The 27,417-nt window shown below is 42.6% G+C and overlaps 1 protein-coding gene across 1 annotated transcript; it reads right to left on the bottom strand.

Annotated features, from left to right (window-relative positions):
• On the bottom strand, positions 1 to 24,924 carry PODN (podocan). Its single transcript, XM_032696680.1, has 11 exons — positions 24,655 to 24,924; positions 21,036 to 21,280; positions 19,417 to 19,510; positions 17,854 to 17,918; positions 13,657 to 13,766; positions 11,538 to 11,694; positions 9,490 to 9,605; positions 7,013 to 7,670; positions 4,497 to 4,645; positions 2,646 to 2,847; positions 1 to 1,563 (listed from the first exon to the last, which is right to left on the bottom strand). Exons 2-10 carry the CDS (start codon positions 21,273 to 21,275, stop codon positions 2,679 to 2,681), a joined length of 1,758 nt encoding a protein of 585 aa, XP_032552571.1. The 5' UTR covers positions 21,276 to 21,280; positions 24,655 to 24,924; the 3' UTR covers positions 1 to 1,563; positions 2,646 to 2,678.
• Positions 24,925 to 27,417: the final 2,493 nt, after the last annotated feature.

Below are 27,417 nucleotides of genomic sequence, written 5' to 3'. Positions count from 1 at the left end.
TTCTCAGCTTGTTCAGGAATTTAATCAATTGCTCTGTTTCACCAAAGACTGACAAAACTTCCACTGGTGTTTGCTGGAGATAGCTAGTTGACTTGAGCTACTTCTGTAAACATTTTATGTAGAAATCTATCCCAGCAGTCAAGAAGGCTATTTTATTGCTCAGCTGTATAGCTGCTATTCAAAAACATGGGGTTTTGCAGCTTTTAAGGCCAAGCTTTTATTTTTTTCAAGAAGAAATCTTTCCTTCTATGATTGATGATTGTGTTGAATTGTCTAAGGTAGGAAACAGCTTGAAATTACTGTCATGTGCTATGGGAACCAAAAGGAGAGTGTGGAACTAGATCTCCAGCAGGAAAACAGCTGGTAAAAAATTAAGCCAACTGTGTTTCCAAGTAAATCCTGGAATGCAGTGTACAAAACAACATGTGTTCAATCAGAAATCCTCAAAAGAAAAGACCATTTCCTCATGCAGATTAACTGCCTCAGATGAAGGACATTATAATCAACTAAGAAACTTGTACCTCCGTGGGTCTTCTTTTCCTTGGTTTCCTTATTTTCCATGACTCCAACAGGAGCTGAAAGTACTTGACATCATAAAATAGGTGAGGCTTTGAGTACAACACCAGGCACTGTCTCCAAACTTGAACTAAACAAATTTCTCTTGACATTTAACAGTTTTCTCCTAAGACAGCCCATGCTCACTTATCGCTTTTACATCTCTAGTCTCACTCCTGACTCTCAATAAGATACACTATGTAAAAAATTCAACCACATATATTACCCTTCACATTGTCATTCCATCCTCTGATCATACCTTTAGAGACATTCACACAACTGCCACATGGGCATACAAGAGCAAACAGAAACTGTAGCAAAGCTCTGGAAGGCAGACATACAGATTTTATATATATATATATATATATATATATATTCACAAGAGCAATAGTTTTATCTTAAAACCTTTCTAAAACAGGAATATACTGCAGGCTTTGGCAGTAGAGATAAAATATTATGGGATCCAGCCTTATTTTGTTTTTCTCATCCAAATATACACATTTTTATAACAGAGGAATAGTTGCATCCAGAATTATTAGTGTTGCTTGATGACCAAAATGCCTCATACGCTGCTCCAGACATGAAACTACTGAAAATATTCATCTTGCCTGATCAGCAACAGCTTCTCTGGGTGGAGGAAAAGAAGCTTATACATGGTTCACTTAAAATGCAGCGACAAAAATGGCATTTGAAGGCATGTGTTGAAAACAGTCCCATATTACAGATGGAAACAGTGAAGGAAGAGAAACAGAAGAAACAAAAGCCAGCTTTTGTGAGTTCCCGAGCAATCCCTTATGATCCTGGGTCTTGTATAAGATGATTTGGAAGCTTTGGAAAGGCATTCAGGGTCTTTCCCTGAATAAGGCACTGTAACACACTGTCTTCCATGAGCCTGGCTCAGTGCCACGACAGTTTCTGCGTAATTCATTGCAGGTTCTGCTAAGTGTTCTCTGTATATCTATATAGATATATACACATAGACGTATATGTAATTTTCCATATGTTTTCCTGCAAAACAGAAAAATAAAATAAATTACATAATGCAATACAGAATTCAGAGTAAGATAAACTTACTACCTGCTAACATGGCACACATGTCCTAAACTAAACCAGAGACACACTGATTTTGAAGTTATATGTACTCTAAGTCTGCAGATACAAATTGTTTCTTCCCTCACAAAGTTTTCATACAGCCCAGCCTCAAGGTCTGGTGTTTGACTTTCCAAGTAGCTTCTGCCCTTTCCAAGCCCCATCATCTTTTAAGCGTATTAGCACTATTCCTAGCAATTCCTTGTGTCACTCTCCGTGACAAAATGTTGATTAGGGAGAAAGCTGATTCTCTTTTTCCACTCTTAAAGTTTAAATCTCCAGAAGTAAAGAGTAGTCCTGAATTTCATCGTCTTTGAATATAAGATGCTTAAGAGATACATTAGGCAGATCGCTATTCTTATGAAAAAATGCATATTCTTCAAACATTATTCTCCCTTCATCTTTTCTTCTGCAGTTGAATATAAGAGATTCAACTAGAAAGACTATTCTTTCCATAAGAAATATACTAAGTATAGCATTATTTTCCCACTCCAAGTGGTCAGTGATTTAAGTACTGCTTGAGGCAGGTTGTAATCTTAATGCCGTGTTTGACAGACAGTGGGTCTAATCTTACTTTAACTTGCATAATTTTTTAAATCCATTTTCAGCTCACACGGTCTTCTGCATCAGTAAGCTTTCTAGTTTGTTCTTTGTTTTCCTTTTGAGCTACTTGCTTAAAAGTTATCATGAAATACCTTTTCATTTTTTGTTATCCGAATTAGTAAACAAGGATGTTCATATTTAACTATTGTGCCTGCTGTGGCTATAAGCAGAAGCCACTATGAACAGTCCTCTGCCTCTGCTAAAACACAGATATATACTGTTTCATTTTACAAAATAATATATTTTCAAACCTTCTTGATTTGCAATTCACAGTCATATTTTAGTGGAAGTCTTTGAGTCCAGGGCTCAATCACCCTTGTTATGCTTTAATCATATGTGTAAATTGAAATTATTTGCACGAAAGTCTGAGAATTGGATCCTTGAACTACAGTTGTTACCTCTCACATGGCGTGATTGTGTGAGTTCACATTTTATCTCAGTTCTTCTTCCTCTTCCTCATCTTCCATTTCCTCTTCTGAATCATCCTTATTCTTTGAACTGTTGCTGAATTCAAGGTTCCCTTCAATATCCAGTACCTGTAAGTGCTTTAGGTTTTGGAAGGTACTTTCTTTCAGTGCTCCAACTGCAATCTTATTAAACCTGTAAACAAACAAAAATGCCCTTCTGTTAAAATAAACCCATTTTTTATATCCAACACAGAAATGAGGAGACTTGGAGGAAGCCATTCTGCAGAGTTCCTCTAACTTTACACTGATCCAAGTTACTCTATCTTTACACTGACCCACAACAGTGCTCTAGAAGTGCTGGCTCCTCTGGATGGGGGAAGGAAACAAAATCATTATATATTCCTCCCCCACAAATTCTTTCTCTTGCTATTCTGCTTCCTCCTTCCCAAAGAGGAAAGTCATCTGCTCCGTAGCCCACATTTCAAAGTGTAGCTTGATTTTTCATGAGATTCTCTGTCGCTCCTTGATACCTTAATTCTTCACCCACAAAACTCAAAATATTGGTACCAAGTATTCCTTAGAAAAAAAGCAACATGCAGTAATTTTTCAGCTGTTATTTGTGTTTCCAGGAATACAAATAAACTAATCTGCAGTTTAAGAACCTCTCACATTTACTGCTTGGTCTGTGACTTGTGAACACGCTTAAAATCATATTCTGTCTAATATTCCATATGTATGTTATTGTTTCACAGTGATTAATAGTCTCCCATTAAAAAATACAACTTAGCTTGGGTGGAGTTGCCTCCTAAATATGTTAGCAAAACTGTTTTGCAAATTCCTTTCTTCTTTATATAGAAATATAGAATGTGGTATGTGGTTTCTGGTTCACATCCAAGCATTCACTAAAATCTCATAAATGTGAGCAGCTGAATAGACAGACTGCTCTAATTTACACCAGACTTTGTAATTTTATTTGCCTGGTATGGAATCATTCATCCAAAAAGGTATGCTCCAGAGTTATTCAGAACTACAGGGCAGTTTAGTTGCATACAGACAAAATAAGACCATATTTAGTCTTGTGCAGACTGAGCTTTTTGAACACATCCACTGGATCAGCTTAATCAAATATTCTATGGGGATTCATAAGTTACTTCTAATAAATATTTTCAATAATATGCCATCAGTTTAAAACTGAATATATTACTGGAAGAGATTCTTGCTTCACTTCTTGTGGTATAAAGCTCTGCTTAAACCAGTTACATTACTGTGATTTTACATTACACGTAAAAAAGGTCAGTATCTGTCACCTATAAAAAAAAGTCCTCATCCAACTGACAGAGTGAGAAAAAAACCAGCAAAGCTTCTAATCTTAGTTACGTAACTGTCACAGTTGTAACTTGCCACTTGTTTCTGACAAAACTATCAAGGGAATGTGCACAACTTCAACATTAGTCACACACCCTCACTGGAGGGGGATTTTGTCAAAATCCAGGGCCAACAGGCACAGGCAAAGCTGTGCTCCTAGAAGTGTACTGTAAACTTCTGGCTCACAGTTGAATATTGGAATATGACACAATATTAAACATTAATTTCCCAGAATTACTAACATGCCAATCCATTCTAATAAGCACAGAAAAGACAAGCTCTCTGAACAGAAAGAGCTTATTATGTGTATCCACGTCTTTCCCGAGCAGATGAACATAGTTTCCTCACAGATTACTATAAAACAAAGTTGCTCATTTAGAAACTTAGCATTTTAAACACTTCCTAAAACGTAAGCAATTATAAAGTGGACAAAGAAGAAAACAAATCTTGTGTGCTTAAGTGGAGACTTGACCTTACCTGAGGTAAATCCCCTTTATTTTGGGTGTGGATTCAAAAGCATGCTCTGAAACCGTTGTGATCTTGTTGTTCTGGAGATACAGATATTCCAGAGATTCCGGCAGGCCCAATGGGATGGATGTCAGCTGGTTGCCAGCCATGTCTAGTGACTGCAAGGAAGAGACAACCAGGGGGCAAATAAATAACTGAATTTAAATATTAGAAACAATCCAGAAGATATTTAAGTTTGAATTGATATTTATTATAGCATAAACTAATTTAATCTGCCTCTAATTTGCATCTAGGTAAGTGTGGCCAAGACAATCCTACTCTCTTACACTGCTATTTAGCATCCTGATTTCACATCAGACATCATGCTGGTTTGTTTTGGAGCTCCAACATTTCTTTATCTCTGTCCCCAGGCTTTAAGTAAATTAAAAACAGGCTGGGTTTGAGATATGCCTGAGAATTCCTTGGAAGCTGCTACTGCAAACACTTGCCTGGCTAAGGTTAGGGACTAGGTACAGCTACACATAAAAACATCTGGAAATATTCTAACATGGAGGGAGACATCAGGACTAAAGATCGTTATCACTCCTCTGTTTAATTTTATGCAAGAGAACGGATCAATAGCGGTGTTTTGTTATCCTGTATTGCAGCATTTTCATAGCACCAAGCTGACACACACTAGTTACACACTATTCAAAGCTACACTTCTGCAAACAACGTGATTCCAGTGTTTTTATTCCCCACATAATGCCAGTCTGGCAAACAATTATCATGGAATCATAGAATCCTTTAGGTTGGAAGAAAGCTTTAAGATCATTGAGTCCGACTGTTAGGCCAGCACTGGGCTATGTGCATTATGTAAAAGTCTTGCTTTGCAGTTGCAGAAAGTCTCCAGTGATTTCCATGGAAACAGTGAGGACTAAAGCCTTTACTAAGTACCTGCACCATCAGGATCTTATGTGCTGGTTATCAGTCAAATGCACTCCAGTGCACCAACTCAGAAACCACTTGCACAGTTAAGCCCTTAATGATAAAAAATATTCAACTATAACTATAATGGAAACAACTAACCAACAGTAACACTGTTCCAAAGAAAAGCACCAGCCAAAAATGCACCATGAGTCCCACAGAATTTTAAGTGTGTGCTATTATCTGAACCTTGTTTGATGTGAATGGGGTTTGCTGTGGGGTAGGTCCAGCTGCAGGGCCAGTGTTTGATTCTCCAACATGTTACTTTGGCTTGACACTGAGGAGTGACAAGGGAGTGACAGTAGAATAAAAGTGCCATGAAGTAGCTGGAATGGACCCTACAAGAATGAAAGCTTATTCCAACCAAATCAAGCTGCCTAACAGGTCTCATGACCCAATTTTGTTTGAAAATAAAACAACCCACATTTTTATTAAGGTACTGCAGAAAAACAATCCAAGCAGCTGTAATTCTCAACAGCATCCTCCTTCCAGACTACTTATCATGTTAGGTATATTTGCATGCACACACACACACACACACATACATAAGTGAGGCATCAAACAAAGGCAAAGTGTATTATTAAACCATGGATCAAATCTGCAGCTGATGCAAGCCAACAGCTCTGCAGATACTGTTGCTGCATTGCTGATTCATATTAACTGAAAAACAAGCTGTTGTTTAGTTCCAGAAACAACAGAAAGGGAAATGGTCACACAGATTAACGTTTGGATTGTCTGAACACACACTGGGGCCAGTGTGACATATGCTCCATGTCCCTTATCCCTGATTTGCTCTGAGATGTGCACTCTTTGCCTGCACAGTGACCACATGAACCCGCAGTGGCTGCCATATGACAAAGGTAATACCTTTCACTGCAGGAAAGGGGCTGTTGCCTAAAAGGAAATGCAGACAAATCCTTCAGCCAGTGTAACAATTGTGAAAGGTCATCTTGCACAGCACAAATCTGATTGTTCCAGCCTGCCTTATGGTTTGTGTTTAACTTTCTCCAACAATTAAGCAAATGAGAAGACTGCTGATTGAATCCAGACCTCCTAGCTGCTATCCAGGTGCCTTAGCCAGCTGAGCTGCTAAATCCTACAGCTTGGCCTGTCTGACCATAAGCTGATGTGGGGGCTTTGAGAATTAAGAGTGTTTTTGTTTATGCATTCCTTCCTCCTGCTGTCTCTATTCAGAGCTGATTTTAAATCTTTTGGGAGACAAGCTATTTGAAAGGCCTAATTTCAGTCTTAATGACAACGTTCACTAATGTTTATCTGAAAATATAGGACACTGCTAGGGTTCAGAAACAAAGCTATCTTTACATTTCCCAGAATTAGCAGTACATGGTGGGCCAATGCCCTGGCCAGCAGTGGGAGGTACCCACCTCTGGCACAACAGCACAGAATTTCTATCTAGAAACAGAGTGTGTAGCTCTTACAATGCAAGCCCAGAACATGAGGACCAAGCACATCTAGTACTGGTGTTATACAGTTTGGCTTAGGCAGACAGACAAGGACATCAGCATCACTACAACAATTAGAGAATGTGGTGTTTCTACCTGGAGACTGCTGAGTTCTCTCCAAGCTCTTGAATAAATTGAATTTACTTTCAGTTTATTGTTGCTCAAATACAGTTCCCGCAGTTTTGTCATGCCAGACAAAGTCCCTTTTGGGATGATGCTTATCTCGTTTTCCTTCAGCTTCAGGACCTGCAAGTTCTTTGGAAAGCCAAAGGGGACTGTGTGGAGATTGTTTCCAGAAAGATCCAAGGACTTTAGTTGCCTCAGCTTACGGAAGGCCTCCCGATGGATCTGGGGACTTTTGAGCTTGTTGTAGCTCAGGTTCAGCTCCTCAAGGAAGTAAGTGGTAGCAAAGTCATTCCTGTTGATCTCAGAGATCTGGTTATGAAGGATCATAAGTGTTTTCACACGCCGGGGCAGGCCACTGGGAATCTTTTCCAACATGTTGTTGTACAGGTGGACAGTGTGCAGCTTTTTTAAGCCCTGGAAGGCTAATGGGTGAATCCCTCGGGCTTTTAATTTGTTATTGTGGAGCAGAAGGTACTCCAGGTTCTTAATTTGGGTTAACACATCTCTGTCAATCACCTTAATTGCATTCTTCTCCAGGTGGAGGAGGATGATGTTTCGAGGTAAACCACTTGGGATTTGTGAGAGGTTATTGCTGGACAAATCCAGGTATTCAAGACTGGACAATTTCCTTGGGAAAGAAGGAAAGAAAACATTCTCCATTTAGATTTGGCAAGGTGAAATGATAACCAACTTCCCCTAGGATTTTACAGTCTTTGCGTTAGAGTCTTTTTACCCAGGACAGCTCCCACTACTGACTGCCCTTTTTGTCTCATGGTGTGACTGATGTGCACAGCAAAACAGGGAGCTCCTGTATTGCCATTAAGGATTCAGACTAGGCACTGCCATTCCTCCCCAGCCACACCAGTCAGAGGACCTGCCACAGTCCACAGACACCCAAACTGCCACGGGGCTGAGTTTTGCAGTCACTGGTCTCTCATTTGACACCACAGATAGCAACACATGAGCAAGTTCAGTGAAGAAAGACCATGAGGAAGGTGCCACGGGAGTGCCATCAGAGCACAGAATTTAGCTCTTGGTTTCACAGAAACAAAGCCTGAGCAGGAGTAATTTCTGTCTCTGAAAGGATATATTGAAACTGAAAAGCAGGTCTGCTTTCTAGATGATGAAATGTTCCTCTTATGAAAAGCAGAAATGCTAACTCAGTGTCCTGGGCTAAGGGAGTGAACTTCTCCTGACCCTCCAGCATTATGGAAGTGAGTTAGGACTAGAGCTGCTTTGTGTAAGCTACTGAATCTGGATTCCATGGTCTCAGTTGAAGCTAAATTAAATCCACAGTTCAACCACTTAAACCAACTGGATGTGGATCAATGGTGTTATATGCCAGGACTGAGGAATCCTGGATTCCCTGTATTTCAAGTCACTGTCTCAGTTCAAAGATTCAATCTGCATGGCACTACGTAACCCACTGCAGGGGACTAGGAAGTGTTCAGGAAATATGAGAACTAATGCATTACAGAAATCACTGACTGCTTACTACACTGCTATTCACAGCTATCCAAGCATTCTCTGAATGAACAAATAGACTCTTTGGGTAAAGAACTTCATTGCTGCAATTTGCAAGGTTCCCTCAGCTTGGGAACTTCTTAACAGAGATTATATGTCCAACATGACCTGGAGGTGGACTCAAAACAGATGTAGTGAACTACTAAGGGAGGTTTCTGGGAATGGGAAATGGAAAGGGAGAGCACAGTTTGATACATTTTCATGTCTGGAGGTCAGGAAAGTTTACAGAACTGAATTATGGGCAGGACTGATTATGTGGTCTGGATTTTCAGGTAAAACAAGCAGAGAAATAACTGTTAAATTTTTGAGTGCTAAGTCCCAGGCTAAATTTAGGACATCCAAAGGCTATTTCTGTTACACCAGTTTGTAGCAAAGCTTTTGCAGCCATCTGGCTATTGAGCAGCACCACTGCATCCCTGTCTGCTCCAGTCAGGGGTGCAGCTGGGCCAGGTGGATTCACAGCTCTGTATCTGTGGCTGCTTTCAAGTCACCTTCATAGAAACTCAGAAGTGGCTTTAGCAAAGATGAAGATCTGGCCTTAACTTCCAGTGAACTGCCCTAGAAACTGGAAAATCCAAAGCAACCTCAGTTTTGACTGGTTTGGAAGAACAGAGACTGGCTGCCAACGTTGTTCTAGGTGACTTTACCCAGAGGGCACTTAGTACCTGGTGTGACTGGCACTGTAGCAGTCAGGGGGTGGTGCAGGCTGATGTTCAGTGTTGTGTCTTTTATGTAAAACTATTCTGCAACCACTCACTCAGACCTCTGCTTTTGAATGGCAGCATCTAAGATTTAGCAGTGAAATGCACGTCATACAGCTTTTAATAAATTTGATTTTTATGATGTCCTTTGTTCAGTTAGATGTACAACTGTACCACAGGAGGCACAGACACAGAGGTACAAACTGCACAGCTCAGTCTCACCAGAAAGTTTCGTTGTCCATTCCTTCATTAGACAAGTAGTTGTTCTGTAAGTACAGCTCCCGCAGACCTGTGAGTTCACTGAAGGCTCCTTTGGGAATCTTCTCCAGCTTGTTGCTCTAGAGCACAAAGCACATTACTTGGCATGAATCAACTCAGGACATTCAGGTTCTGTTCAGCTAACACAGGCAGTTAACCTTCAAAAGGGCTAGACATAAGATATTTCAGAGGGCATTATAATCCCACTGAAGAAATAAATACAAATACTAGGCTGCAATAATACAAACTATTTTTATTGATTCCCCATGGAACCTTTGGGCTAAGAAGGCAGAATTTGCCCTGTACCTCCCAGACAGTTTTATTTTGCATTCATAGTCTTCCACCTATGTGCAATGTATACTGTAATTTAGGCAACCACCTCTGGAGTTTGCTCAGAATTTCTAGGTCTTGTAAGACAGATTTTACCATAAAGAAGAATTAGGCTGGAAGCTGGGAATCAGCCATCCTTCCAGCATTAATGTCATTCCCAGAGGTACAGTTCCTGTGTTTAATTACTCCCATGGCCTTAGTGTGGCTTTGGAATAGCCAGCAAGCAGAAACAAATGAAATACAAGACTAAATGCCACTTAGAAATTCTATATGGGAATTCTAGGAAATATAAAAGGATATATAAAACATTGACACTGAACTTGTTAAAATTCCCTTGATCCATGTACACACAATAATGTGATGGACAGACTAGACCAGATGCATGTGCCAGCTAATATAGATACCACCACAGATAGATTTTAGCTCAGAGTCTCAATGAATAGTAAAAGAAAAAAGATCTGTCACATCATAAGTACAGCTTTCAGACACTTTTGGTCCACTATTGCCTGTCTCTCATTTCCCATTGTCCTGGTTTTTTCCCAGTCAAAATACCAAGGTAAATGTAACTGCTGTGACAGTGCACTTGCAAATAAAACACTCATTTCTCTCCTCAGCATCTTTGCCCTTAACACAACTGGGGACAGCAAGGAAGGAGACGAGTTCAAAGCATAATCCTCAAAGTCTGAGATCCCTTTAGGAGACAATGATCACCTATAAATGTCAAAAAAATGCAGGGGACTCATAAGTTCATACTTTGCAGAGAAATTCCAGTGATTTAAAGGATCAGACATGTTGCCTTTACTGCTCTTCAAGCTGGAGAAGCCTATTCTCTAGAAGACTTTAACGAGAATTAATGGTGAAACCTTCAAGGGAAAAGAGAGTTGGGAGGCAGCAGAGAACTGCCTAAGTGCAGGGGCTGATAACAGACTCCAGCCTAACCATGTCCAAGGAGCTGTCAGCACTCGGAGCAGGCGGATCCAGGGCTCCCCACTGCTGCAGCTCTGCCATTGTTACAGGGCTGGGATCTCCAGCACAGACAGGATGAAGCCTTTTTATCAAAATCAGATGACATGGAATTAAAAATGCTGGAGAGTAGTTGATACCACAACTTCTGCTATTGCACTGTTGCTGGAGAAGTTGTAGCAGTAGAGAATCACTGATCCAAACTGTGTTGTCGGAATTGCCAGGTCAGTAGCAAACAGGAGTCACTGATGGGAAACAGTGACTGTGTGAAAGGAGTTAGTGAGCAAAGCCAGGACATGGTGGGTAAGCAGCTTCAGGAAAAACAGCACTGGTGGCAAACTTAACTGGGAGGCCAGTCTCTGGATGGCCATGGAGAATGACCCACCTTCTTGTTCTACTATGTATTAATATCATTTATGCAGGGAAGAGACTAGCAATGCAAGCACACAGGCATTTGCAATACATTACCCAGAAAACAGAGAAAAGCATTTCTGTCCCCTGTGAGCATCCTGGTGTTTTGCAAAAACACACTGTTACTCATGGACAACAAAGCAAGGACATGGGAAACAGCAACTGTTGAGGATATAGCAGAGGAGACTGAAAATGGGCCTGGGGATGTTTCCAAGTGCACTGGAATGGCTTGGCTGTGTGGGCTGAATCCCACACAACACAGCACTTTGTCACAACCCTAAAGGAACACAAAACTTCGTTGCCATTACCTGTAAGTGTAATTTATACAGTGCTGGAGGGAGATTCTTTGGAACATACTTCAAGAAATTGCTGGACATGATGAGTATCTCCACATTAGCAGAGCCATTGAACATGTTATCAGGTAACCCAGCATCTGAAAGTTTGTTGTTATGAAGATACACAGATCTATTGGAAGGAGATAAAAGATGAAGTTCAACAGATAGTGAGATCTGGAGTTGTTTTTTTCCACAACAAAGCTGTTTAAAACTAAATTTCAATCTTTTCTTCTTACCTTGAGTTAATTGGATTTGTTTTTAAAATGTGCCCTTTAATTTAGCAAGGATAGATGCAACACCAAATGGTTGGTCCCAACACCCTCTGAAATTTAGGTCTATTCAAAATCCAAACCTGCACATGAATACAATTTTCAGTTTCTCTCCTACTCCTAGAACTCAGAAAGGGAAAAGATACTGACAGAAAGACAGCAGATTTAGTCTGGAAGAATTTTGTTTTTTAATAAGCCTTTGGGATTGAGAGAAACAGGGTTTCTTATTTCCCTTTGCTCTTCTTACTTTAAATCTTTAATATTCACAGAAGCATTTTTCCAGTCAGGTTTTCAAAAATTGATTCATTGTTTCTTATACAGCTTTCAACTCTGTACAAAACAATGGACCCCTATGAGGTTATTCCTGCTTTTCACTGGCTCAACTAAATGAATTCATTTGACTTCTTTTTACTGACTTTGATTCCCTCTCCCTTTCCTGTGTTTACCCCAAGATGCAGCAGGCAGCTAAATTTGTAGAGACAGGTTAAAACTGCAAAAGAGCACAGTATCAAAGTGGGCTTTTTCAACTTGTTCTTGGATTCTCCACCAGTTGCAGAAAACTTGGCAATATCCTGTTGGAAGGAAGGAAAGGCTCAGTATGGAAATACAATTGTGTGATCACACACTCCAGGGAGTTCAGAGCCACACTGGAAATATTGTTTACCCTGCATGGTCAGCTGTACTTTTAGCTCACAAATATTTGCCTTTCTGAAAACCTTGCTTTCCAAATCGTCGCTCTGAGACCATGAACTCTGCTGGGGGCAAATAAAACAACTGAAGCAACTGTGTTAGGATTTTATATCAGCAATCTTGGAAATCAGTGAGTTCCTATTCTGACTAAAATTAGTGTTGGTATAGGAGAGTGTGAAAATCACTTCAGAAGAGTCAGTAATTTCAATATGAAATCAAAACACAGCAGCTTCTGCACCTCAGATTAAGGAAGAAAACATGTATAATGTAGTTTCTTTCATCATGAGATATTGCCAGAAATCTGTGAGTGACTCAGCCTTTTCAGGTTCCAAGAGCCCAGGAGACAAAAGGCCCAGTAAGTGCAGAGGAGCTTCAGCTCCCCAAGAGTTCAGTGGGAATGGAGAGTTCTTCAGTTCATCACAAGATTGGACTGCAGGGGCTCAGCTGGGTCAGCTGCTATTAACTGCTTCCAAACTTGGCGGCATAAATTGCTCCCAACAGAGTTTGGAAGGTCTTTGCAGGATTTGGATGCTGCAGTGTCCATACAGATTACTCAGCACCCCTTTGGAAAAGCCCCTGTCTCCCAGGAGGTGGGCTGTGTGCATCTGAGTTTGGGATGGGCCAATGTGCTGCACTGGATCCAGCTGAGCAAATCCCAACCTGAAACCAGCAGAGACTTCGACACCAGGTCTGAGGGAATGAGCCACTTCTGAAGGTGCTGAAGGGCTACGCTTTCCTGGAATTGAGTTATACTCACCTGCACTGAGTACTGCACTCTCCACCCCATTTTATTCTTAAAAATGAATGGGGTCTAATAAAACTAGAGATTTCTAAACATTAATCTCCATTTTGAGAAACTAAAGCTGTTTTTTTCAATTCTTAACTGACACACAAATGAAAAGGGGGCAATTTAATTTTATATATGCAAAAGTGTCTGGCAGCCAGTAAAAGCCCTTGGAATGTGTTTGTTTAAGAGATTATTTGATCTTTCATGCTGAGAATAATAAACAGTCAACTTCTCTCCAAAAAACACAAGTGAGCAATTACATGGTTTAGCCAGATAGTTTCTTATCATCCACCAGTTGTATCCAAGCAGTGGCAGAACACTGTTGTTTTACTTCCCTGTCCCTTACCTCAATTTTGGTTTCTGTCCAAATGTGAGCCCATATATCTTAGTGAGATAATTGGCTGCAAAATCTGCACTGATCAAGGCATTTGGTAGGAATTTCGGAGCCACTGTTAGCTGGAAAAGAAATATACAGGGGAATTTAAATTAAATGCAACAAGTTTTAACCAAGTACTAGACAAGCAGTAAAACATTTGCAAATTTATCTTCTCTAAACGGGCAAAAATAAATTAAACTGCATGTGGATTGTATGAACGAAAACAAATTGTCCCCACTCACTAATCTCTCCAGGAAGGAGACAGACTTTTGCTCTAAGATATGAGAATGTTTGTTTTGGTTGGAAGAGTCCTGTCTCTTTTTGGTGGAAGAAATCAAGAGATTGTTATTCAGAGAGCAAACACTTTGCTTATTATTGTTCCTAATTCCTCAGTTTGCTGTGCCAAGAAACTCCAGCCCACCTCACAGTGACCTACTGCTTACTCTCTTCTGAAAGGATATTATGGAGGGCGACTGTCATTTCATGTTTCTGTGCCATTGCATCCATTTACAGGGATCTCTGCAATTTAGGATCCAGGTTCCCAAAGAACAGGAATGCTGGGTTATCAAAAGGGACTTCAAAGCAAAAACCTACTGTATAGTGATACTCTGTTTAATAAACAAGTGATGTATCAGAAAATACAGAAAAGTTCTGTCTCCAAAACTTAATAGTTGACAAGAGGTATAGGGTTGAATATGTTTGCTCTTGGTCTCTTGCTGTTTTTATCAGGGATTTTGAAAAATAACACTAGAAACACATGTACCTGAACAAACTGGTGGAGTGAAGAGCACTGATCAAAATAAGCTCAGTTTTACAGAGCAATAGCCAGGTTCACTGAGTGGCTGTTAAAAGCAAAGTTATTCACCTGGAAACCAGGAATACAGGTTACAATCCAGGCTGGAGGAAAGTTTTCTGGGAAGCATAAACCCATAGATTTTTGCATGAAGATTAAGCCCTTGGGAGACAAATTAGTAATACAGTGGTGTAACAGAGAGTCCTTGAGCACAGAAGCAGAAGGGCAGGTGCAGTCCCTGTGGTTACAGGTGTTCATTGCTGAGACCATCCAGTATTTTATGTACACTCTGGAGGGCTGTGGAGAGAACTTTTCTGGTGAGATACTGAATTCATTGCCATCTAAAGCTCTGAGATCAGGATAGGAAACTGGGGTGATGAAATCTGCCTTCTAGCTTGAAGTTCATGGGATCTGTAAAGCTTTGTCCTCATAGCTCTGTTATGTGAAACAGAGCCTGGTCCTTTCAGCCAACAAGGCACAGCAAAACTTATATGAGGAGAAAACATATTTTTCAAATTTTTATTACCATAAAACTTCAATTGGTTATGAATGATAGTGTAAAACCAAAAATATTTAAAATATGAACACTGTGTTAGAGAATAGACACTTTATTGGAGAACTGCCTAACCCAAACCTTAAACTATGTATTTATCTAAAGGGTGTCTACACCCATCTAGTGTGTCAAGTGTGCATTGATGAAATACAGCCATGAACTTCCAATTTACTGGACTCATAAAACAATCCTTTCTTTAAAAAAGATGAAAGTATGTTATTTACTGTTCTTCATTTTCAGCTGTCCTGAAATCTCCATCCTTAGCCTGTCTTAATTGTTTAATGGTCACAAACACAGAAAAGACCTTTCCCACAAATCACACTCCTGTCAGTATTCCCAGATGGTATGTAAGCAGTGGAATTAGGCATTCTGCATATTAATGCAGTTGCCACAGTACTGCTCTTGGCTTTATGGCAATCTCTTGTCTCCTGATGTGGGAGATGTGGTACCAGGGAACTGGATAAAGGCACTCATCGCTGACTAGGAAGGTCTGACAGTGCCTCAAATAAGTCTCTACTGTGACATAATATTGAGAATTCAGACACAGGAAACAAGACTTAATCATTTTTATACAGGGTGGCACATTAAAGCTTTTCTCCAGAAACATGGTCAGTTAGGTCATAACTTTTATACAAAACAAAGGGCATGGCTCAGACATGTGGAATGAGAGACATCAGAACCACAAGAAAGAGGAAAGAGAAAGAGAAGTTTCATCCAGAAAGAGTTTTCACTTGCTCAGGACTTTGCTTTGGCATTTCAGCACTTGGTCATGAGACTGATTCCACTGGTTGACTGCTTGAAGGATTAATGCTGGATTGTTATAGGTATTAGCAACAATGAGGTTGACTGAATAGCTTTGTCCAGTTTATTGCCTAACAACCTGACTTTCTCCAGCTGCAATTTCCTTGCAGCTTTACTGCTGGACCTTCCTTTCCATATGGCAGAGAGTGTTTTTTCCACTGTTAACTAATGAATTCAGAAGGTTAATACAAAAGTTTTGAAACAAGTTTTCTTGCTTAGATCAAGCTTTGATATAAACAGAAGTACTGGATCCAGGTGAATCCCGTATCACTTTGGGGATACGAGGAAATGCAAAACCTTCTGTCACCAACTTATAGTAAATCATGACAGCTCAGGACCTGGTCTACAGTTTGGTGAAATAATTTCTTTACTGTGCATACTATATGAGAGATACAAAATATGAGAATGGGGTGAAAAATTAGAAAGGAAACTACAGCATCCCTTCTTTCCTTGAAGTACTTGTCACTCATAACCCACAGAAGGCTTTCAGTCTATTACATTTCTTTTCTCTGACCATCTATGCCAGTGTAATGAAAGTTGATTTAGCTACATCTGATGGGATCACAATGGAAGATAAACATGCATTAAGATAATCCATAAAACAAGGAGCAAACTACCAGCAAATCCCTGCTCTCCTCCAGACACCGCAGTAACTTGATCCACAGTGTTTCCTGCAGTTTGAAGCCAATCTGGTTTGTCCTGGCTTGGGATTTATATAGAAATGTGTTATTTTTGTGGGTCCACAACTTCTCACTATAACTGCTTCTGACATTCGCTGATGTTGGCAATTTCTTTTGGGACTCTTTTTTTCTCTGCCATAGAGCCAGAAAAACCAAACGCTTTGTTTTGTCGCACAGGGAAAATCGGAGTGCAAGGTTCTGGAATATTACTCACAGCCCTGGCTTGTTCCCTTTTATGGGGTTATTAACTGCCAAGATTGTTACATGGAAATGGTGCTTGAAAGGGAGAAAAGAACACAATGTTACTGTACTAAGGAATGGGTTCTATTCTCAATCACTCCATATATTTCTGTATGGAGTGATTCTGGATGTGTCTTGGCCTGACCGAAACCTAAATGGGGCCACATGTATTTAATGAAAACATCAAATGGTCCCAGATTTTAAGAGGATAATAATATATATATACAGACATAAATATATATATATAGAGAGGGAGGGTGAGATGGAAGGGCAGGATTTTTGTAGACAAAGAAGCTCTGTCTGATGTTTTAACGTATATTTTTCTGTGGTAGCCCAGTTTCTTCTGTAACAAATATTTGTGGACAATCGCTGGGGATAAAGAAAGCTATAATGGTAACCACCCAGATGTAAGGGTATGTGAGAAGCTATTTCATTTCCTAGCCTTGGCAGGAAAGATGGGATTCTGTCAAGACATCCAGCTTGGGTCAGTAATAGGAAAGCACTCAGGATCTTCTCCATTAGAAAAAGAAATTCAGCTCCTATCACTGCAGCTAAAAGAATAAATTAATGACTGGCACATTTCACTGTGTGGGGGTATCCTCCCCATATCAAACCTAATAAGAATGGGAGTCAGGGAAAACTGGATAGACTTTGACAGATCTTGATGGCTCAAACACAGGTACTAAGACCTGTTTGTTCACAAATTTTTCAACAGCCTCATCTGATGAGACAGGCAGCGTTTCACACCATTCCCTCACAGTTTTTTTGCATACAGGCAGAAAACAAATCTCCATGCAGCTGATCCAAAGCCTACTGAAGACAGTGGTAACTTATGCAGGCAGGGCTCTCTGTACCTCCCTATACAAGGGAAACCTTTCACCAGTTGTACAAATAAATAAGTGTTCAAAATATACCTGCATGTGTAGCTTCTAAATTTTTCACATACTGATTGTCTTGACCTTAGATGACCCTGCATTAGAATATCACTTTAGCACATTTTGCTTATTTAGTATGTACATTTTAAAAGAATTGACAACTTGCTCATTTAACTTCCAGAATCAATTTAGAAAAGAACTCTGAAAGGTTTCAGAGCCACTTACCTTATTGTTTGCCAGGTATAGGTAATTCAGGTTCTCCAGATGTTCAAATGCTTCCTCTGGCAACCCTTAAAAAAAGGAATAACTAATCAGTGACACTGGCACCTTACTGCCTCTCTGAGAGAAAATACCAGGGGGCAGCTTTCTCTCTCAGGTATTGTCCATGTGAGATTGAACTATTTTTTATGGCCAATGAAACGATCTGGGTCACACCTATTGTTGTTATTTTTTTAATTAAAAATGCCACAAAACAATACTGGCTGTTAAGAGCAATGGAAGACTGTTAGGAATGTTAAGCATACAAGGCTTGTGGCCAACCCCCTGGCAGGAGTCAGGGGCAGAGCTGGGCAGACCCCCCTTGCAGCAACCACACTGTCTGAGCAGTTTCTTTTGTAATTTGCTTATGATTCTGCAAATCTTTTTTCTTGCAAGGGCATAATCTGAGGTTGCTCAATGAATGGATCTGATGTAGGACTACATTGCCAAAATCACACCAGTATCTGCATGCCACAACCCTTCCCTTGTCCTGCTCCCCACAGCAGAGATATCCATCCACACAGTAACCAGCTCAGAGCTTATCCTCCCCCAGTAATTATTCATTTTCAGCTGAGTCACTCCACATCCAGCTGATCACACAACCACAGTTGCTGTCACAATGGAAACACTGAAAGTAACATTTTCACCTGGCACTGAGATAACCAGGAGTCAAAGGTGAAGCCATTTCCCATGTCAAAACACGTTGGAAACTCAGGGCTGCACTGCAGCTTGTGAAAGGAACAAGAAGGCCCAAAGGTAATAATGTCAAAGGCTGAACTTATTAGGCACAGCCTTCCCCATGCTGTGCCTTGGGGCCCAGGGATAATATTCCCACATTCTCAATAAAGGCTGTCCTCTGTCACTGCAATAAGGAAAGCAAGAGCATTTGGATCACAAGTTAACGTGATGCACAACAATTACATCTTTTGTATCCCATATCATGTTTTCTTACTATTTACTCCAGTTCCTGAGTTTCTTTTGCTTTCCTTATTAGCTCCTCATCAAGTTTCCCTCATAAGCATATGACCGAGCAAGGAAAACCTGCCTACTAAACTCAAAATGGTTTTGGAAGGGTGGAAATGTCCTTATTTGCAATGTATATTTGTATTTATACCAAATTCAGTGAGGACAGAACTGGACTGAACTACATGAACTGACTGCCTTGACTGAACTGAACAAGGTCAGTCAGGAGGAAATCATTGAGCATGTGGAGGTTTCTGGTTCCCCAGTGCATTGCATGGAAGAGCCTGTGGGACCAGAGGGAGTTTCCTGGACGAGGAGATCTCACGCCACAGCACACAGAGCTGCTGCCAGGCCTCCTCCTGGTTCAGCAGGGCTGCATTCTTGTACACTGAGTCTTGTGTTTCAGATGATAAAGTGTCTCCATGATGTGTGTGATGGCCAAAGGAGTGAGGCTTGCAGAGAACCACTCCAACCAAGTCAGTCCATCACTCTGTGGCTTTCTTTATCAGGTGTCACTGGTGTTCTGGAGGCACAGGCTCTGTCCACCCCATGGCTCTGCCAGCTCACCTTTTGAAGTCAGCCTGTTGTTTTGCAGATTGAGAGTTTCCAGTCTGTAAAGACGAGCAAGTTCTTCTGGAAAGATTTCTTCTATTTGGTTATTCTAAGAAAATGGAGAGTATTAATCATCAGCAAAGTAATCCAAGAAGGATCCCAGTAAACCCAGACTGTGAACTCCAATAAAATCTGGAAGTGACCCCACCATGCCAAATCACTGTCAAGACTTCTCTCTGTAATGAGCCAAACTCAAATATCAAAACCAAGACATCCAAACCCAGCAGCATTGGAAGACCTGAACTTCTGTTCATCCCCAGGAATACCCGTCTTATGCACTGGTAGCACACAGAGTGAGATTATGCCTGGCAAGGCCCATAATCCATCTGCCAAAGCCAAACCTTGTGGCTGCAGCACAGCAGCTGCTACAAGGTTGGCATGGTGGATTTCCAATTTTATCACTTCTGTTATTCCTGGGTTGTTTTAAAAGCCACTTGTCACAGAAAGGGAGCATCAAACTGGGCTCACTTTCACTAGTACCACTGTCAGGGGTGACTGCCATCAGATTTTCATTAATGTGCTGACTAACATTTTGACCATTAATGAGTGATTCTATTTTAGCATCTAAGGGACCAGTTAGGGTCCTGCTGTGCTGGAAGCCAGGCCAGTGCACAGAAAGTGACAGCTGCTGCTCCAAAAAGCTGCTTTTCTTTTGGCAGCAGAGGCAGGAGCCATGGCTAGCACTCGCCTGGGACAGATCTGCTGAGGAAGGTGCCAGCTTACATTACATTTTTTCTAACTGGAAAGCTCTGAACAAAATCTGCATTTCATCCATTGGACAGAACTGGCAGATAGGAGCAATAAACCAAAAGCAAGGCATTGGAAATCCTGGAACTGCTGCCACTGCTCAGAGGAGGCACGGCCACAAGGCTGCCATGCTCTGGCCCTGCCACGCCTGCAGGTGTCAGAGCACTGCCATGGAAAGGACACCTGCCCAAATCCTGGCCATAGGGATCAATTAACTAACAGCAGAGCATGGAAAACTGCTGACAGTCCAGGACATCCTGCTTCTTCTGCCGTAAGCCAGAATCTCACAACCTTACGTGTCCTTATCCTAAACAAGACATGAGATCTCTGGAGTGGAACCATTTGCTGCAGGCATGACATCAGTGTCCCTGCCACAGGCAGTGCCACTGGGGGTGAGGGATGGCACTGGCTGTGTCACCCCTGCTTCTTGCTGAGTTTGTGTGCTGAGGGAGAGATGGGACACGAGGGAACATGGGCTGGCCCTGTGTCTGCACGGGTTCACTGTGTCTTCAACACCTGGACTAACAGGCAGTGCTGCCCAGAAACTTAGCCCATCCTTCTCAAAGACACCTCAAAATGAAAGACCTTCACCAGAAACAGTAACTGTTAGTTCGGACAAAAATTCTTTTCATGAAGCTGTGAGAGACTAAAGAGAAAAATTTCGTATCTTTTGCCCTCCCTGGATCTGCGGGGAGAGAATTAGTGCCGATAACCGGGCGCATCCGTCGAGCTTAAGGCTCGCTGCACCTGCTGCTCCCTGCGGGCAGCCGGGTCGGAGCTGAGGGGAGCGGGGAGGAGCGGGATGAGGGCGGGATGCAGTCCCTTACCTGCAGGGACAGGTGGTTGGTGAGCTCGGGCAGCAGCAGCGGGAACTCCTTGAGGTCGATGCCGCCGCAGTCCACGACGCCCTCCTGGGTGCAGCCACAGTCGCGGGGGCAGGCGGGGCCGGGCCGCGGGGCCGGGCCGCCCTCGGGCTCGGGCTCGGTGTCGGTGTGGGCGGCGCAGCCCAGCGCCAGCAGCGCCGGGAGCCCCAGCAGCGCCAGCAGCGCCCGGCCGCCGGCCGGCATCGCCCCTGCGGGCCGGGACAGCGGGTCAGCCCCGGGGCACGGGCCGGGACAGCGGGTCAGCCCCGGCACAGCGGGTCAGCCCCGGGGCACGGGCCGGGACAGCGGGTCAGCCCCGGGGCACGGCCCAGACCAGAGCCCGGCGCCGGCCCCGCTCTCCCGGGGCGCCTTCACGCCCTCTGAGCGCGGTTTGGGCACCGGGATGCGGGCCCCGGGCACAGCATCCCCCACACCTGCCCCAATTCCTCCGGTTATTTATTGCTTGTTTTCATACTGAGAAACGCCAGGTGATCCCGGAGATTCATAAAATGTTAGTTCAGTGTGGCTGTCGGTCGCACTGGTCCTCACAGTTTTGCTTAGGAAGAAACTCTTCTCGTTATTTAAACAACACAGAGGCTGGACAAGAGTGACTCTCGGAGGGGCTGCTACACGTGCATGGAGCAACAACAAAACCTCATGGCTACTGAAAACAAAACGAGCTTCCTATGGATTTTGGACAGTGCTGATCTGAACCTAAGAGGCCTGGCTCACGTTCAGCTTTTATCTTTCTGGCAGCAGGTTAAAATAATCCAAACAGAAGTTGGATATGGACTGGAGCAGCCAGCTGGCCCTAACCCAGCCCCCTCGGTCCCATTTGTTGCCCTTCTCAGATTTCATACATAAAGGTTTTCAGTCAGGGCTGGTTATGGCCTGTCTTTTATCCTCTTGGCTATTCTAATCAGAAGCATTTAACAGTGATGAGACTTACTTAGGCTGATCTTTTAAGGTGAAAAGGCACAGTGGATTCATGACATGAAATAAGTACTCTGTTCACCTCTGCCAGCCCACATGCCTTCTTTGCATCAGAAACAAGAACCTCCCAGAGCCACACTGGCGGCTGTCAGAACTGCACATCTCCATTTACACCCACTGGGCTTTGCTGCTTTGCACGAGGGGCTCTCACAGACTTTGGGTGCTTGGGGAGCACTGGACAGATCCTGCTCTCAGTCACAGTCATGAAAATTGTAAATAATTTCTTTAAACATTGACTTACACTTGAAGAAATGGGAGCAGGTGGGACTACAGGGCAGGGCATCCCAAGACATGGATGGTTTTGCTTTGGTCCCTGTCTTTGCTACAAACATGCTGGGTGATGTTAAGCATTTAGCATCAATCCCTCTTCCCCCTGCTCCACTGTTTCACAGCTTCCATATAGCTGAATAGCTGAATATAATGAAATGAATCTCTTTCATAAAACATTCCTTGTATGGCAGGTAAATATTAACAGTGAGATCAAAACTGGCCATATGAGTATGCCAACAGTGGATTAGTAAAGTCTTTAGTATTTGGTGACCTAATCTCAGAAAATATTTCAGAAATCTTAGAGAAAATAATCTCAGAAAGTATCTCAGGTCTCTAACAAAGTATTTTCCCTATAGATCAGCTTACCCTTACAGATACTTACAAAAGAAACTAAAGAAAAAAATCTTTTATATGCAGGTCCCAACTAGTCCTGCTGTAGCAATACAAACACAGTTACATTGTGGTTGGTACTGGGCTCTACAGATTTGCAACATGCTGACTTTTCCACATATGCAGCTGAAAGGATGTTACAAAATTAACATGAAATATTTTATCTATTGCACAATAAAATTTCAGAGGCAATCTCACCCCCTTGTCAGCAATATGCACACTGTTGTCTGCTACAATGCCTTTGGAGTGAATGCTGCTCTAGCACAGGACACTTTGGATACAGGAACATCTGTGTACATCTGGAGTGCAGGCAGTAAAACCAGACATGATTGTGATTTTTAGTTCAAAGAAAGTCTGAGGTAACTCACTCCATTTCAACTCATTCCCACGGGCCTGATCCAAAGCCTTTTTAAGAAACTTTTCTAAAGGAGTAGCTCAAAACCCACTAGAAACAGTCCTCTTCCCTGGCTGTAGGTGGGCTTTGGATCAGGTTCTGCCACCCAGAGACTGAAGGGACCCTGAAACCAGCTCAGGGGCTTCTGCACTGCATCTTTCTGAGTCCAGACAGAACTGGCACCTGCCCTTTGGTGCCCCACAGCACCAGAGACAGGGCGCTACAAAAGGCACAGTCTCCAGAGGTAAACTGAAGTTTTAGGAGTTACTGAATGCTTCTCAGTGACCACAGTTACCTCAATAAACAACGGAATCTCTTTCAAAGTATCTCATCTCTGTTATCTGTTATTGTCCACACACATTCTCACAGGACACACACATACACAGATAGGAAAAAACATCCACCAAACGGGAGGCTTCTCCTTCAAAATCAACAGGTTAACTGAGTTTGTTACACTGAATATCCTTGCTAAAAGCTGCAGCTGAAAGGCAGACTGCTGCTGCTGCTGCAGGTTCTGACAAACCAGCTTTTAAAACAAATAAAGTGCAGAAAAACTCACCTTTGCTGTCAGAACTCAGCTGAATGGAGAAGAACATTTCTGTTGCCCCCACAGGCTCCCTCACTCATGCCATGTCAGTGACATGCACTGAGCTCACAGCGAGTCTCCCCTTTCCAAGCCAGATCCTTTCCAGATGTGAGCAGCAGAATTAGAGAGAGCAACAGGCAACCCTCTACCAACGAGAGCCTCCTGCACTTCCCAACGAAATCGGAGAGGAATTTTCCAAAGTCACCATATGGGAAAATGTGAGTAGGAAAGAGGAAGCAGTTATTGACTGAATATAAAGACTTGGGAAATAAACAATCTCCCATTACTTTTGGTCAACACAGTTTGCAGGCTCCGTGAGGATGCCAAAAGCCAGCGTGCTGGAATTGGCAGAGGAGAACAGAGACGGTTGTGCTTCTGCATTTCCTTGCAGGAGACTGGAGCTGCACTGGGACTAGATCTTTGATTTTAGCTGCATTCAGCCCAAAATCTGAATCCCAGGTGGGAATATCCTCCCATTCTCTGGGGGTCTGGTTCAAATTAGCTACGAGTGACAGATCAGCAGTTTTTCCTGCATTTCATCTTCCTCCCCTTTAACTCTCCCTGGTTTTCAACCTAGCAACTGATCTTCAGGGACCAGGGATCAACAGGCTGAAACTACAGATGTTTTAGAGGCAAAGTCCCCAAATTTGTTTTAACACCACATCTACCCAATCTCTTTTTTTATCTTCTAAGCCCCACATTACAGCACTAACATCAGAACCTTCCATCACACACACACACACCCCCTCCATTCAGCCCAGAAGCCTCCCATTCCTTATTTCCCCCCCTCTTGGTGAAAGCACAGAAGCACCCTGTTGATAACAGAGTATGCTCAAAGTGCAGCAATACTTCCAAAAAAGCAACACAGCTTTTTGTCCCTGACAGCAGAGTTCCTATTATAAATATACAGCCACCTGTTTTGTGAATGCCCCCAGAGCTCCATACAGTACCTCCACAGAACCTGCAGGGGATCTGTCCTCACCAACAACACGACCTTCTTGCTGAATTCCAAAAAAAAGGGACACTGATTCTTTCCTCTCCACTCCAGCTGAACTAAAGCAATTAAGTTATTTCCTCCCTCTCTTCATCCAGGCTTATATCAACTGGAACCGATCCCCCTCTGTGCCACGTGGAAGTTTCAAAAGTTAAGAGTGGGAAGTGTGCTTTTACTAAAACAAAAATAAAAACAAAACAAAGCTGACTGCTTTTCCTTAGTGATTCAGAGATGCAGGACACCTCTTCCTGCTACCCTTTCTGTATTACAGTACCCTGAGTCCATACAACAAAATGTAAATAGTTTTTGCAGGGAGGAGAAAAACTCTTGCTTATGTTGGGGCCCACCCCATCTCATCCCAATCTGCAGAGAGAAAGGAGGAGGAGGAGGAGGGGGATCATCTTGCTCACTACTGATGCCAGAGCAGCCCACAAGGGAGAGGAAAAGAGCAGCATCAGCCTTCCCCAGAAGGGCATTTTTATCTGGGTTTTTGTTGTGTAAGTGTAGTAATTAGCTGTCAGGTAGCATATAGAGGTAGTACAGGACATTGTGAAGAGGGGCATTGTGCTTCCTTTAGTGGAGAAACAGAGGCACCCAAGTGTCAGAGCCAGCCCAGGATTATCCATCAGCACAGAGCCAGGACTAGACACCAGGTATTATCTCACACGCAAAGGTAACACACACTTACACTGTGCTACAAATTACCTATATGGGCATTTTTTCCAAGCTCTCACTTCTTCCACATCTTATCCTCCTACATCAACGTATCCCAGACTCACAATCTCCTATCTCCAGGCCCAGTGCTGCATTTCCATCATCCAACTGGAGTCCAATCTATCTAAAGGCATTCTGACCCACCCCTGAGCCAAAGGCTATGCCCTGCCATGGTACATGGGCTCAGCAGCCACTGTCTCTGTTCATTCACTGCAGCTTTCTGGAGCTTCCAGAGCAAAGGATTCCCACTGCAAGACTCCCAGCACAGAATCAGCTGCAGGAAACATCTCCAGTCAACTTGAGTCTTTGCATTCTTGCATGTTCCCTGCTGCTGGGTGTGAGTGGTGCCTGCAGCCTGCATGAAGAAACATTTTCAGGTTTAAAAACTGAAGACTCAGTTTAAACTTTGGTACAGTTACTTCTGCAGATCATGGATGGCAGAGGACCAGGTCCTGAGGCACCCAAAAGCTGAGGCAGCTGTGACAGGGTGTGCCACAACACACACAGTGCTTTTGCAACGGGCCTGGCACACAAGGCTCTGTGCAGGGCCCAACCTCCTGCACTGCCTCAGTGGAGATCAAGGACAAGCTTTGCCAACCAGAGCTCTTAGATTTCAAAGACACTCCTGCAAACCTCAGCATCAGCCATGTCCAGGGCCAAGCTGCAGTAGGCAATATATGTGAGACCTGCTAAGCTTCGACTTTGCAACTACTGCCACTGTCCTAAAGAGATTACAGGCTAAATTTAGATGTGATATGATTAACTCAGGTAACAGACATACAGTCAAACAACAGCATGGCAGAGAACAAAAGGTACAAGCAGCTCTATGTAGAAGAGTGGTTCTACAGGCACCAGCTCACCTGTGATCAGCATAGAGTGAGGCAGGAGGCATTCAGGAGGTGGAAGTTACAAAATGGTCTCTACTCTCATCCTTATTTATCTGCTTAAACCTCTACAGAAATACTGGGGTTGCTGAGGTGACCACTGCTATGTGCTGATATCGTGCCTCTACTTGAAAGGAGAGAAAAAAGACCATTTAAAATTCTTTTAAGTAACTTGCCGTCATTTGCTTCAAAAAATGAATAACCAAAACACATGGAATAAAAGGGGTTTTGTCTCCAAAGCAGGAAGGGGAGTACTTTTCAAACCTAAGAATGCACAACAGAGCCTGGCTATGAGCCTATTGGCATCTGTGTCCTGATCCCAATGAACTTTAAGATGCCTGTTCTCCCAGAGGATGTTTAAAAAAAAAAAGAAAAATCCATGACTGCTTTTAATCTACCTGAAATATGGGCTACAGACACAGCATATTTCATACATGTTTTACACTATCCCTGTTCCTTTTAGCCTGCTGCAACATTAGTAGGATATTTCTGTTCCTGTATGGCAGTATAGAACTAATATTTCCCAGAAAACCCACCCAGGGCCATATAAAACCATCTGCTTTCAAGTTAGCAGTGAATTCTTCTTACAGATACAGGGCACAGAACAGCTCACACTGTCACTCCAACAAATTACACTGCTGTTTATTTAAGTAATAAAGGCATTTGTTCCAAACAGTCGGGGCTTTTTCCAGCATTTGTTCTCCACATGTGGTTTGCTTCCTCAAGTGTTGATTTTTCATAGTTAAGGGACTTTTCCCTGCCTTTTATCCAGCAGGCTAATTGCATTCTTACTCTTTTCTGTCTAACAAGAGCTGACATGCAGCTCAGAGCTCTGTGCAACAGGAAGCCCTGTATTTCCTGTTCCAAGGAGGTAAGAGTTTAATCTGACCTCAGATGAATTGGACATATGGGAAATGGACAAAACCAGCCTCGTGATTATCGGAATTTTCTTCTGTCGTGAGAGGGAAGATGCAGTCAAGTCTCTTTATCCCATCCTTTTGCAGCCTGAAATGATCTACTGCCCAAAAAACCAGCTCTTTAGCCCAGCTGTCACCAGCCATGCTGAGCTGGTCACAACCTCCTCACTCTGAGCAGCTCATCCCTCTGCTCCTCACCAAAGG

Source organism: Chiroxiphia lanceolata, chromosome 9 (genome assembly GCF_009829145.1).
Source record: "Chiroxiphia lanceolata isolate bChiLan1 chromosome 9, bChiLan1.pri, whole genome shotgun sequence".
Taxonomy (NCBI): domain Eukaryota; kingdom Metazoa; phylum Chordata; class Aves; order Passeriformes; family Pipridae; genus Chiroxiphia; species Chiroxiphia lanceolata.
Note: the sequence above shows the minus strand (reverse complement) of the source record. Positions and strands in the feature narration are given on the sequence as shown.

Excerpts from the sequence above, each read along its gene's own strand:
- PODN (XM_032696680.1), bottom strand. The coding sequence starts at position 21,275 with ATGCCGGCCGGCGGCCGGGCGCTGCTGGCGCTGCTGGGGCTCCCGGCG. Across the intron at positions 13,767-17,853 it reads TATACCTGGCAAACAATAAG|CTAACAGTGGCTCCGAAATT; the intron begins GTAAGTGGCTCT and ends TTTCTTTTCCAG. Across the intron at positions 2,848-4,496 it reads ATAAAGGGGATTTACCTCAG|GTTTAATAAGATTGCAGTTG; the intron begins GTAAGGTCAAGT and ends GTTTGTTTACAG.